The sequence below is a fragment of the Carassius auratus genome, chromosome 5, assembly GCF_003368295.1.
Source record: "Carassius auratus strain Wakin chromosome 5, ASM336829v1, whole genome shotgun sequence".
In the NCBI taxonomy this organism is placed as follows: Eukaryota; Metazoa; Chordata; class Actinopteri; order Cypriniformes; family Cyprinidae; genus Carassius; species Carassius auratus.
Genome location: NC_039247.1, coordinates 31207486 through 31221912, shown reverse-complemented (window position 1 = coordinate 31221912; position 14427 = coordinate 31207486). Strand labels below are relative to the sequence as shown.

Sequence of the window (14427 nt, the reverse complement as noted above, 5' to 3'; positions counted from 1 at the left end):
GACTTATACTCCGGAAAATACGGTAGTCATTATCACGATAATCCATGTACAAGAGTCAATTTCCTTGGATGAGATGGTTTTTATTCGTTACTTATTTGACACTACGCTATAAACACACACTGACCTCATCGAGCTTTTATTTTGGCACTTCCGACGGGTCCCATCGGGTTCGGGCAAAGATCTTCAGTTCTAGGCCACAGTATGTTACTGAGGCATGCGAACATCATGCATGTAGCTTGTGTCACTTTCAAGAGCGTTTGATGGCCGAGCCAAAGATCAAAATCGCAGCAACCACAGTTTAAATGATAAAATGTATGTTCAAAATTACAGAGCCACTTCTCTCTCTCTATAGGCTTAAAGGGAATGTAGCAACTTTTAAAAACACACACTAATATATGAGCTTTTCTTCAGCTAACCAGACCATTCTGCCAGATAGTTTCATTTCTTTTTGATGACAGGAACTCACCAAGGTTTTATTGTTGTATCAAATAACTGTAGTAATGTTGGCGGAAAATATGATTATCCTCATTGGCAAAACTGACTCTATTCAAAAAACCACTAGATAAAATAAAGCCATTTTAAACCAACTATACATGCATGCAGTTTATTCAAATATTAAGAGATACTGAGTGACTAAGTATAACTTCTAACATGAGCATGTAACAGGTTTTGAGTCATAGCGTACTTGCAGCCTAAAGAAACTTCATTTTTTAACAGGGAAATAAAGGTGAAATCATAACCTGAACTTAGTCCTTCAGTAGGCTGCTGTCAATCATTCTCTCTGCATCTCCTGCAGTCTTCAGCTGAGCTCGAGAGGGGGGGGGGGGGGGGGGAGCGGCGGCGCCATCTGCTGGTAAAAAGAAACAATTACATCTCCCGCAGACAAGCTAGGATGTTTGATTTAGAGTGCTCAGAGGTTCTAAAATAAACATCCGGAAATCCATTGCTTTCCAGCACCTCTCTACAGGTAAAAACATAGACAGTAAAAGAAATGGACACAGTTGAGTGACCCCATTGGATTCAACAGAGAAAAATGAAGTCAATTAGAAGCACGCACTTCCTGGGGGTCGAGCGTACTGCACAGACTCAAACTGAGCTTGATGAAGTAGATGTCACCTGAGCAACCTGTCTGACAATTGTAAGTCTTCTAATGCCTGTGCCAAGAGACATCTGAATCACCCACCGAATCTTGCAGACAAGGCGAGCATGAACAGGAGCACATTTTGGTAAGTGTTCTGATTAATTATCTCCCTTGACTTTATACATCCACATCCCCCCGATAGCCTCATAGACAGTAAAAGATTGCCTGCGAGCTTCTCCTCCTGTCCATACGGTAATTTCTCTACTGTGCGACAGAGAGTCGCAGGTTATGATGCAATCGTTAGCCTATTTTTTTTTTTACAAAAACTGCTTCTACGGGACCATACCGTAAGATACAAGGTAATGGAGCCTTTTATACATTTTCGTGTTTCTTTAGAAATAATAAATGGACAAATGGAGTCTTTAAATGCCCCAGATGTAAAGTTATTCGCTGTCAAAGTGACGCCAAAATGAATGGGAGTCAATGGAATGCTAACAGCAGGTAGGGGTCCGCTAGCCAATGGCAGCACCCACGGGTGCTTAAAAAAAATATGAAACCCTGCCCTCTTTCTTTAAACTGACCTCTTACAAAGTGTGATTGTGCACGAGCGTGCTGCAGCCGTGGAGGTGTGGCCAGAGTGACTACAATCAGCCAATTACAACCCGAGCTGGAGGCGGAACATTGTAGCTATGGCTGATACATCAACAGAGGAGAAATCAACTGTTTTTGGGGTCCCATCCAAGCGCCACCAACGACAATTATTAAGTTAATCGTTTATATATATATATATATATTTGCAAGGACAGTGCTTGCAAGGAAGATAGTAGTGTACATGTATAGAGATTTAAATAGATGAAGATCAATTGTAATTTAGTATACAAATAAATGCAAGAGAGCAGATCAATCACAGGTTGTTTGGTAAGCATTCCGAAGTTATACGTTGTTTAATTTTTTTTTTTTTTTAAATACTGATGAATATCAGTAGAATAGAAGATATAACAGAATATCTGTATGTTGCCTTGCAGGTACTGTATAAATGGCAACCACTGAATCTCATATGAATAAACAGCATGAATGTTTTTGTTGTGTTTTAGGTGTTCAACACAAGACCACAATTCAGTATGCAACACGACCGGATCTCCCAAAGCTTGTCACGATCGGTGATACAGGAATACACAGAGAGATCCAAGTGCGGGTATGATGTTTATTAAGGGGTAATCCAAAGGGGTAAACAGTCCAGGCAGGGTCAAAGCCAGAGTATCCAATCAACATGAAAACAGACAAGAACACATGGCAAGAGCAAGACTACGGATAGCATAAGACAAGGACTCCGTGACACATACTCAGACAGACCGGGTATAAATACACAGAAGGTAATAATCAATTAACCCAAACAAGGAGGAAGGTGACCAAATAAGGGAACAGACAGTTCATAAAGTGACAGACACCGTGGGAAAGGAGGACACCTAGTGGAAACCCAGGGAACACAACCCAGACACTGTGACAGTACCCCCCCATCTACGGAGCGGCTCCCAGACGCTCTACGACAAGACACAAAACAGAGACCAGGAGGGAGGCGGACAGGTGGAGGCTCAGGGGGAGGGACGGAGGGCCAGAAAAGAAAAACATGGGAAACAGACACCAGAAGTGTGAACACAAAACAGGGAGACCAGGAGGGAGGAGGACCAGAGGAGGTTCAGGGGGAGGGACAGAGGGACAGACTAATAGAGAGGAACAGGGACAGGAGTGAACACAAAAACAAAAAGCAAAAAACAACATGAAGCCCCCCAGGGCAGAGCAGAAGACCACCACATCCTTGTGGTCGAGGCCAGAGTCCTTCAGGGTGGAGCGGAAGACCACCACAACCGTGTGGTAAGGGCAGAAGCCCCCCAGGGCGGAGCAGAAGACTACCATGTCCTTGTGGTCGAAGCCAGAGTCCTCCAGGGCGAAGTGGAAGACCACCACAACTGTGTGGTCAGGGCGGAGCAGAAGACAACCACAACCGTGTGGTCTAGACCGAAGTCCCCCAGGGCGGAGCAGAAGACCACCACAACCGTGTGGTCAAGACCGAAGTCCCCCAGGGCGGAGCAGAAGACCACCACAATCGTGTGGTCAGGACGAGAGCCCCCCAAGGCGGAGAAGACCTCCGTGCGGCCGGACCAACGGGATGACGAAACTCTGGTAATCCCCTGGTGTCTTTACTGGACTCCAGAAGATCGGTGCTGGCCTGACTCTGCTCGCGAAGATCATTGGTGACTGGCATTTGTTCATGAAGACCATCGGTGACTTGCACTCGTACTTGAAGATCATTGGTGACTTGTATTTGCTCATGAAGATCAATGGTGACTTGCCTTTGTTCATGAAGATCACCCGTGACTTGATTCAGTCCTAGAAGATCACCCGTGACTTGACTCTGTCCCTGAAAATCACCAGTGACTTGACTTAGTCCCCGAAGATCACCAGAGACTTGACACAGTCCTTGAAGATCACCAGTGACTTGACTTGACTCTGAAAGGTCAACGGTGAACAGCCTTGTCTCTGGAAAGTCCATGGTACCTAGCCCTGGCTCTGGAAGGTCATCAGTGACTAGCCCTGACTCTGGAAGGTCAGCGGTGACTAGCCCTGATTCTGGAAGGTCAACGGTGACTAGCCCCGACTCTGGAAGGTCAGCGGTGACTAGCCCCGACTCTGGAAGGTCAGCGGTGACTAGCCCCGACTCTGGAAGGTCAGCGGTGACTAGCCCCGACTCTGGAAGCTCAGCGGTGACTAGCCCTGACTCTGGAGGGTCCACGAACACCTGACTCGACTCTGGAGAGTTCACTGGAACCTGACTCGACTCTGGAGAGTCCACTGGAACCTGACTCGACTCTGGGGGGTTCACTGGAACCTGACTCGACTCTGGAGGGTTCACTGGAACCTGACTCGACTCTGGAGGGTTCACTGGAACCTGACTCGACTCTGGAGGGTTCACTGGAACCTGACTCGACTCTGGAGGGTTCACTGGAACCTGACTCGACTCTAGAGGGTCAACTGGAACATGACTCGACTCTGGAGAGTTCACTGGAACCTGACTCGACTCTGGAGGGTTCACTGGAACCTGACTCGACTCTAGAGGGTCAACTGGAACATGACTCGACTCTGGAGAGTTCACTGGAAAATGACTCGACTCTGGGGGGTCAACAGGAACCTGACTCTACTCTGGGGGGTCAACAGGAACCTGACTCTACTCTGGGAGGTCAACAGGAACCTGACTTTACTCTGGAGAGTCCACTGGAACCTGACTCGACTCTGGAGAGTCCACTGGAACCTGACTCGACTCTGGAGGGTCAACTGGAACCTGACTTGACTCTTGAGAGTTCACTTGAACCTGACTCGACTCTGGAGAGTCAACTGGAACCTGACTCGACTCTGGAGAGTCAACTGGAACCTGACTCGACTCCAGAGGGTCAGCTGTGACTGTCATCCTGTGCAGCGGCATTGGGCAATCAGCCATCTTGGGCCATGACTCTGGACCGGTGGTCAACTTGGGCATTGGCACTGGGCTGGCAGCCATCTTGTGCTGTGGTGCTGGATTGGCGTGAACAGTCTTGGGAATTTCTAGGATCCTTGACAGCATGGAGAAATATTCCAAGAATGAGTCAGCGGCCATCTTGGGCATTGGTGCTGAGCTGGTGGCCATCCTGCATTGTGGCACTGGATTGGTGACCACTTTGTGCTGTGGCGCTGTGCTGGCGTCCATATTGCCTTGTGGCACTGGGTTGGCGGCCATCTTGTGCTGTGGCGCTGGGCTGGTGGCCATCTTGCTTCGTGGTGCTGGGTTGACGGCCATGTTGCCTCATGGCGCTGAGCTGGCGGCCATCTTGTACTGTGGTGTGAGGCTGGCTTCCATCTTGCCTTGTGGTGCGGGGTTGGTGATTGCTTCTCTCCCGCTCGATGGCTGGGGAAGAAACATCACTCGACATACCGCTGGATCTCGTGTTGACGGAGTCCTTCTGTCACGATTGGTGATACAGGAATACACAGAGAGATCCAAGTGTGGGTATGATATTTATTAAGGGGTAATCCAAAGGGATAAACAGTCCAGGCAGTGTCAAAACCAGAGTATCCAATCAACATGAAAACAGACAAGAACACACGGCAAGAGCAAGGCTACGGATAGCATAAGACATAAGACAAGGACTCCGTGACACATACTCAGACAGAACAGGTATAAATACACAGAAGGTAATGAGAGAACTGGAGACAGGTGGGGAATAATCAATTAACCCAAACAAGGAGGAAGGTGACCAAATAAGGGAACAGACAGTTCATAAAGTGACAGACACCGTGGGAAAGGAGGACACCTAGTGGAAACCCAGGGAACACAGCCCAGACACTGTGACAAAGCTAGCCTGTAGGAAACTGAAAGGGAAGAGTCCAGGAGTGGTTTTCTTGCCTGCTTTTGCCTCTATCATGAGTGGACAAAAGGCAGAAGCATTAGAGTAGTTCTGCATGTCTGTAGGTCACTCATACATCAGGTATTAATAATAATAGCCAGAGACAGACAGTAGTCATTTAGAATCAAGTACCTTTAAACATAAAAACAAGGTGTTGATTCCTTACAAAATTAAAAGAAGAGGTCAAATCTGGAAAGGAAAGTTGTAAAATCCAGAAATGTTTTTATTGTTAAAAATCCAGAGGTTCAAATAAATATGACATGTAAAAGCATAAATGAATCAATGATTATTCATAAAAGAATGATTTCCTTCTCAAAGCAGTTGAGTGCAAACTTCAGCCCGTATCTGATTCTTAATCATTTGTTGGTCAATACTAACCTCCCGCTAACTTCAGCAAGGCATAGGTATCACATCATGATTGATGGCATTAGATTGCAGTGCACCCATTCATAGTTTAAGTCATTTTTGCGTCATTGAATTGACCAGTGCAGGGTTGCCAATTAACTGATTTGGAGAAAAAATCATGTTTCTGAAAACAGTTTGTATGGTAGACTAGTTGTTGTCAAACTGTGTTGCGTCATGGAGTGTCCTCAGGTAGTACTCGGCACTAACCTAGAATGGAATGTGCTCTGGAATGTGATGTACTCCTCCTAGGTTTTTCATCTGATCACCACCAAATCCGGACAACATGAAGCCAAATTGCGAAGACATTTTTAATATCTCAAACCGTTTGGCTGTGGCGAAGCAACACATTTATTGTGATAAACAGAAACAAAAAGTGTGTTATAACTTTCACATACATTGTCTGATTTTGATGCCTTCGATGTGACTGTTACTACCAACTGGCAGCAGGAAGTGTGTCATTTTCAAAATGCTTTGAAATCAGCATATTAATTTCACTCGATTTGCTTCAAACTTCACCGGAATAATGTCAAATTCACCAAATTTCTGTAGGTGTCCAGAAATAAATTTAACACAGCACTGCATAGTCTTCACTGTAAAATAAAATACACAGTCAAACCAAAATGTATTCAGACACCTTCAACATTTCTCACATTATAACAGTTTATTTGTTATAGTTTAAAATTGGTAAAAAAAAAAAAAATATGACAAGAACTCAGAGTTAAACTGTGTCAGAAAAAATTCGTCTTGATAATGTCAGATAATTTTTATAAAAAGATATGTATTGGAATCAACCAAAACTTCAGACAACTGTCAGTATGACAATATTTACACCACTATCAATACTTTGTTGAACAGTTATCAAGCAAGCAATGCTTAATTTGGTTCAGTCTGTGGTGTGAAAAGGTTGCATTAGCAATTAAAGAAAGAAACACTTAAGCAAAACATGGTCAGGTCCCAAATTTATTTATTTATTTTTATCAATTTCACTGGTAGTCTACAGTATGAAGAATTTTTGGGTATAATATTTCACAGTTCGCTGTATTTTGCTACTCACTTACATAAATGAACTAGTGTCCTGCACCCACCAGTAAAACAGTATAATCAATTATATCAAATTTTTTGTTTGACTGTGGATAAATTCTTGTTAAAACTACAAAGTAATTCAATCAAGAGCAGTGAGTGATTTACTTTCATTTTCTTGGATTAACATTAAAGATACCGACAGCAGAGCTAGTAAATTAGGCGCGGTCACTTTAAGAGCTGAAGCCAACTTGATGTGTTGAATACTCAGAGCACGTAATAAAACGTATTTTTAAAATACACATTTCTGTTTTAATAAATGCTCATAGTAAATCATAGCATATTGCCTAAAACATAAAATGGGTACAAAAATAATCAGTGATACATTTGCGACCTCATAAAAATAAGGGTCGCAATGTCATTTCAAAAGGTTGCATATGCGACAATTTTGGTCGCAGTGTAGTTCCCTGTATATTTTTTTTACATCAAGATGGACAACTTTTTAATTTATAGTCATTAGCAACGACCAACAGGAAGTTGGTTATTTTGGTCAAATTTAGATGTTTGGAAAAATCTGGCTGTGAATTAATGCATATTTCTCCTAGGAGAATCATGCAATTCAAACCAAGCTTTGTCAACATGATGCCAAAGATACTGAAAATGCTAAATTAAGAACAAATTTTGTGATATCTTGAACGGTGTTGCAATGGTGATACGTTACAGTAAAAAAGGAAACAGTAATTTTCTTATATGTTTAAAATGCATTTTCCAAACTATTAAAAACTTTGTACATATGGATAACAAGACATTCTTAGGAAAAATGCTTAATTTCATAAATTTATAAGGCTCATCAATTATAATCCGAGGTCAACAATTATTATTATTTTTTAACTCTCAGACATTTCATCTGATAGATGAAGGCTGTAATACTATACCTATATCTGTCCACCAGATAGAGTCATAGAATAAGAAATATTTATAAAATATCTCAATTAGTTAGAATGAAGAAAAACAATACATAGTAAAAGTTAATATTTACTATATTGTTAATTTCACAAAAGCTTATAGTCAGCTTAAATCAGTTTAAAAAATCCTTACCTATCATAAAAAGTGTTTGGTAACACTTTACAATAAGGTCTAATTTGTTAACATTAGTTAATCCATTAACTAACATGAACTGACAACAAGCAATATATTTTTTATAGCATTTATTAATCTCTGTTCATGTTAGTTGATAAAAATGTTCATGGACATGTTAATTCACAGTACATTAATTAATGTTAACAGCTACAACTTTCAATTTTAATAATATATTACTAAGTTTTGAACTTAATATTATCTAACATTAATACATGCTAAGAAAATATTGTTCATGTTAACTAACATAAATAATGCAAACAAATTAAACCTAATTTTAAAGTGTTACCACAATTTTATATATTGTTCAGTCTCTCTCTCTTTCTCTCTCTCTCTCTGTGTGTGTGTGTGTGTGTGTGTATTTCACACTCTTGATGTTTAGCTCCAACCCTGATCAAACCCACCTACCTGTGATTTTTCTAATGAGCTAAACTGCAGTGCACTGGCCCTCGATCCAGGGCAAGATTTGAATAACCCTGCTGTAGACTAGAATGTTTTATTAATGCTGAAATTTTTTTATCATAGGCTACTGTGCATTATTTGCCATCGTCTTATTAGTTATATTTTCAGTTATATGCAGGCTATATGACACAGTATTGTTGCAAATAATTTACAATAAGTATTGTGCATTTTACACTTCTGTTGGATTGATTGAAAATTGCTTTATTAAAAATTTCAAGGATCAGCATTTTAAAACTACATAGGCTAGAAAAGTAGCATATTTATCATAGACTGGATGTAATGATCGTGAGCTTTTTATTACATCATCCCCGATACAGACATCATGTTCTTCATCGTGGCCTGCGTGTTTTTCCATGCACACAATCATGCACACAATCCCGCCATTCTTCCGAAGTGCTTTCAATGCCGCTTTAGCTAGACGCGTTTAACATTCTGCGACGCGCGCATCCTTCAGTGTTGCGTAACACACTCTGTCCATCAGCGAGGATGATGCGTGATGATGCTCTGCTTGGCTAATAACGGATGCTGAGCTGCATCCCGCCCCCATGCCCCCCCATACGAATGCTGCTCCATGGTGCCAACAGACGGACATTATTACACGGCCGAAGAAAACAACAGCCAGCCTCCATCACCAGTGAGTAGATGAACATCTCACCGCACTATGGATAAATCAGGGCATATTGAACAGATGCAGTTGCTTGCTGCACTAGAGTCTGTTGGGCACAGGCTGGCGTTTGTGCCAGTTTGCTGTTATTGATAATCTCCATCAAATAGAAACGCGGGTCACTGTCGTCTGTTTAACACTGTGAATATGGTGACACTGCTCTTCCATGTCTAGGAGAGACTCGATGATTGTTGCATATCAAGAAGTAGTGGCTATACAGATTAAATGAATCAATATGTGACATGTAATTTAGTTCTAGTTTGGCAAATAGGAACAGAAAAAAAAAAAATCACTGACTCTCCTGTCAATATGATTAGTAACAGTAAGCCATAGCTAATCTGTTTGAGTCTATAGGTATATAGTGCTTTAAAATAAGAAATATATATTGAGTGTGTGTGTGTGTGTTTCCATGCAGGGGTTGAGATCATCTCCAGTGTAGGTGGGTGTTAATGAGTGCCTCCATGGCAAACAGGGGACCAAGCTATGGGCTCAGCCGTGAGGTCCAAGAGAAGATTGAACAGAAGTATGATCCGGCTTCGGAGGCTCGGCTTGTGGAATGGATTGTGGTCCAGTGTGGCGACGACTTGGAGCGACCTGAACCTGGCAAACAGAACTTCCAGAAATGGCTCATGAGTGGAACTGTAGGTGTTTAGTGTGAAATATGAGTAAGAAATGATAGGGATGTGCTCAAGGAGCCTAATCAACATACGGTTTGCTAAACTTCTTACACAGCTGAGAGCTGGAATCATTATGTGGAATAATCATTGCATCACAGAATAATATTATGCATTTGACATGATTATGAAACTGTACAGCGATAAAGCATTATGGACGATTTTTTTTTTTGGAATGACTAGTAATTTAATTAGACAGAAAGAGATCAACAGAGAAAGTTTGAAGTAGAAAGGCTGAAATAGTACTTTTGCATTAAAAAAATAAAAAAAAGTTTTTGGTAATATTAGCTATAGATAAATCCCTTCATAGATGCACAAATTCACTGGAAATAGTGCGTCATCCATGCATGTTTGAGAAACAATGCACTATGATTTGTGAATTGTAATCTTCTGCTATTTAAAATCCATAATAAGCAAAAACTGGGATGCAGTGATTTTACAGGACACCTTTATAAGTATAAGACACCTTTCTGTATATTAGTTATTGTTTTAGTAAAGCTAGGATGATGTTAAGATTTGGGCAGAACGAATGAAATGTGTCCTAACCCCTTCCCAGATTCTCTGCCGGCTCATCAACAGTCTGTACCCCAGAGGTCAGGAGCCAGTTAAGAAAATCACAGAAACTAAAATGGTCTTCAAGCAAATGGAAAAGATCTCTCAGTTCCTGCAGGCTGCTGAAGAATACGGTGTCAACAGAGGAGACATATTCCAAACTGTTGATCTTTGGGAAGGTAACACACACACACACACACACACACACACACCACATCATTTCATTTATTTTGAACCTTCTGCAGTTTATCTTACATTATCTGTGAACCACTACTGTACCAAAAAAAATTTTTTTTATACATATACCAAGTCTGCGTAATCAGAGTGCAGCTGTAACAATGTATCCAGTAAATCTAATTTAATTCTACCCTTTATTTTATTAAGAGCATTTCTAGCTATAAATTCACCTATTAAATGATCAATAAGACATCTTAAATAATTAACAACATTCATTGATTCTGCAACCTTATCATCAAACTTCATAAAAAATTCAGCATCTTAATGTAATCTCCCTCATAAAGCAAAGAGAGTCTTACTTAAATGTAAGGAAAGTGTATTATCCAAAAACCAAATGGACACCTCTTGTAAAAATAAAGGACTTAAAACACTCCCTTGAGGAACACCACTGTTTATAAGATAGACAATATAACTTTAACATCTACTCTCTGACGTCTGTTTTCAAGATAGGACTGTATCCAGCTATTAGCCTTTTCTCTGCAGCCTATTGCCTTTAACCTAAGAACTTTTGAACAATTCCACACTGAGAATAAAATGATTGCACTTGATTTACATTATAAATATATCAGAATTCATTGGCCACTGATATCAAATAATGATTGCAAATTTTAGCAGCCTCCTTTGGATTAGAAAACTTTTATTAAAAGTACACACAAAATCTGTTTGTACATAGTTCTTTTGAACCTTGACTTGTGATTTATTTCTGAAAGTGAAATTAATCTGAATAAAAATGTTGATCACAAAAAAGTACACAAAAAAATAAATGCATGGTTTAGCACGATGATTTCCATTTATCATTTGCAATTATGTTTAGAAGTGTTCAGCATGTTTTAGATTATGTTAACTACAAAATATGATGAGATTAAATGTCTAGTGTGCTACTTTTCTGTAATATAACATTTGATGCACTTAACCTCGATGAATCTGCCATTGTGGACAGATTTAATCATATATTACAGCCTAAACCCCATGAGCGGCCGCACACCATCGTTGCCAAGCTTCACTAACACTCAGAGTCATACCAAAATCTGGGAGACCTTTAAACCTTCAAATGACTGTAAAAAACATGATTTACAGTTCAGATACAGCTTTTCACAAAAGCAAAACATTTTCTAAAATGATACGATAAAACTCAACATTTCAGTCTTTAAACTATTTTTAAGAAAAGGGACGAATATCAGTCAATTATCATATTAATTTAAACAATTAAGTAGCATAAATATATCTTTGTGTAAATCTCTAGATTTGTATAGTACATTGTCCTCTGGTTCACATTTATGACTGCGTGTTTTCTGTGATTTTCGAATTGGTCTGAACAAAAAGAGCAGAAGGCCTTACTGAAAAATGTTAATTCGTTCTCTGTCAGCAGGAAACCACAGTCTTTTGAAGTTTAATCTTATATCTCAATTCTTGTCTATATGTCCCCAATATATAAGACTTATTCAAATCATAGTTAAGACTTTGTTGTATCATGTAAGACTTTAAATGGCTTTGAATCTGAAACAGACCTCACGGGGGTCCCTTTAGTGAGGAAAGAGGAAATGAAATTTGCATGATGTGTGTGAGAAGGATTCGCTTCATGCAAGATCTTAAACTGGACTACCTTGGAATAATATATTGATGTGATTATACATCTAATGATGTTTGGGCCATACAAATGTCGGGAGTTTTCCGTGAGAAATAACACAAACGGATGAAATACGGGAGCTTTGGAGATTAGCTGTGGCTCCTGCTGGAGTCAGGACAGTGGTGTACATCGTTTGGGGATGTGGACTCTAAATGTACAGGAGCATGGGACTTGTTTTGTGGGGTTCTGGAGTGTTCTGTGTTTCTTCTTCATTTCTTTCCTTTCTTTCATTATTTTGGAGGGGATGCAGACTTATTCCCTGGGTCAGTAAGGTTTAGAGTATTATAATAACTGACTGACACTATTGGTTGCTCAGTTAACAATACCAGAGGCTCTTCCATCAGATTTTGGAGCTGGGATGTGAAAAATTCCTTAGTGACGTTGTATTTTTTCAAGAAACCCATTTGAGAAATGAAGACCACATTAATCTCAGGTCATAGCAGATAAAAGTGGTAGATATTTGATCACAGTATGCACGCTATTTCAGAGTCAGAATCTGTGTTAATAAGATGTCTTTGGCAGGCTCTGTGTCACAGGTCTCATGTTCCCTCTGTTCTAAAGGAAAGGACATGGCTGCAGTCCAGAGGACACTGACGGCCCTGGGAAGTGAAGCTCTCACGAAGGATGATGGACACTACCGTGGAGACAAAGACTGGTTTCACAGGTGAGCTGGATCAAGAAGAGTCACCTGTTTGCAGTTTGCCCATATAGATGTGCTGAGACTGGTGTGTGTAAACTCTCTGCAGGAAAGCAAAAGATGTTCTATGCATATCTAATTGCTTTCAGCTCCTGATTATGTCTGTTGAGGCTTTGTCAGCGTACAAAGAAAGTGGTGAAAGATTATCCAATCAGAAGATCTCTATCACAGCCTGGGCAGAACTGCCCACAGTGCAAACGAATAGAGTCTAAATTCAGATTCATCAGCCAATCAGATTGTGTTATTTGTAGCTGGTGGGTGTGGTCTTTACAGAGGCTGTCTAGCTGGCTTTAAGTCAATCACACATTAAGTGATGTAGGTAAGACGTGAGAGACCTTCTGTAAGAACTGCTGATTTATTACAAAGAAACGGAGGGCTTATTTTCATTTAAAAAAATCACTTGTAAGTGCTTTTGGCATGTGATCTAAATTGGCTACTGCCTAAATATTGGTGGAACATTTACAGCTGTTGCAATATTGCAAAAGGCCAGTAAGCACTTATGAAAAAATTATAATTAGTGGCGAGGCAAAGCATTGGATCTTTGAAATACATTCTGTATAACAATCTATGTATTTAATTTCTTTAAATTGAAACATCATACATTGTACATCAAATCAGAAACAGCTGCCTCGAAGTACACACTTCCTGCATCTCAGCATTTCTGATTGTGTTTCAGGAAAGCCAAGGTCCACAAGAGGGAGTTTTCTGAGGAGCAGCTGCGTCAGGGCCGCAGTCTCATCGGCTTCCAGATGGGAAGCAACCGTGGAGCGTCTCAGTCTGGCATGGCAGGGTACGGCACCCCACGGCAAATCATGCGGCATGACTCTCCTCGAGACAACGGCCATCAGAGCAATCCCTAAACACTACACACTTCTGTATTTAAAACCTCCACTGGAGCCCCAAGCCAAATCCAGAGCTCCAGATGTAGGAGGAATGTGTGCATGTGTGTGTGTGTGTGTGTATTTAGAGTCTCACACCAGTCCTAGAATTACACACATCAGAGTTGTCCCTTTACCCACAATGCACCAGTGCCAGCTGTTATCATCTCTCAGGCAAGATCCAGAGCAAGGCCAACATGTTTAAATTGAATATAGTTTGACAGATGAAATGTGCATCTCTCTAAAGGTGTATCCCTTTTAGAATGATATAAACTGACAATCAGATACTTGAATGTCTTACAGTTATGCATTTGGCCAATGCTTTTACCCAAAACAAATTAAAAGTCCATTTACTTTTGTGTCTTGTGAATCAAACCCATGTCATGGTGGGTTGATCGAGTGCATGCTGTGCAAAAGAAAAGTCTATTTCTACTTAAAGCCATATGTAACCAGTCAGTATGATTGATGTATACTGTCTAACTATAAACGTTCCTGTTCCCGCAGAATACACCAAACTAATCAACTCATCCTATAATGTCTTCACTAAATGTCATGGT

General features: G+C 40.7%; 1 protein-coding gene across 1 annotated transcript; it reads left to right on the top strand.

Annotated features, from left to right (window-relative positions):
* Window positions 1–8841: 8841 nt before the first annotated feature.
* LOC113086300 (transgelin-3-like) lies at window positions 8842–14394 on the top strand. Its single transcript, XM_026255390.1, has 5 exons — window positions 8842–9175; window positions 9621–9846; window positions 10436–10610; window positions 12857–12959; window positions 13669–14394. Exons 2-5 carry the CDS (start codon window positions 9655–9657, stop codon window positions 13850–13852), a joined length of 654 nt encoding a protein of 217 aa, XP_026111175.1. The 5' UTR covers window positions 8842–9175; window positions 9621–9654; the 3' UTR covers window positions 13853–14394.
* Window positions 14395–14427: the final 33 nt, after the last annotated feature.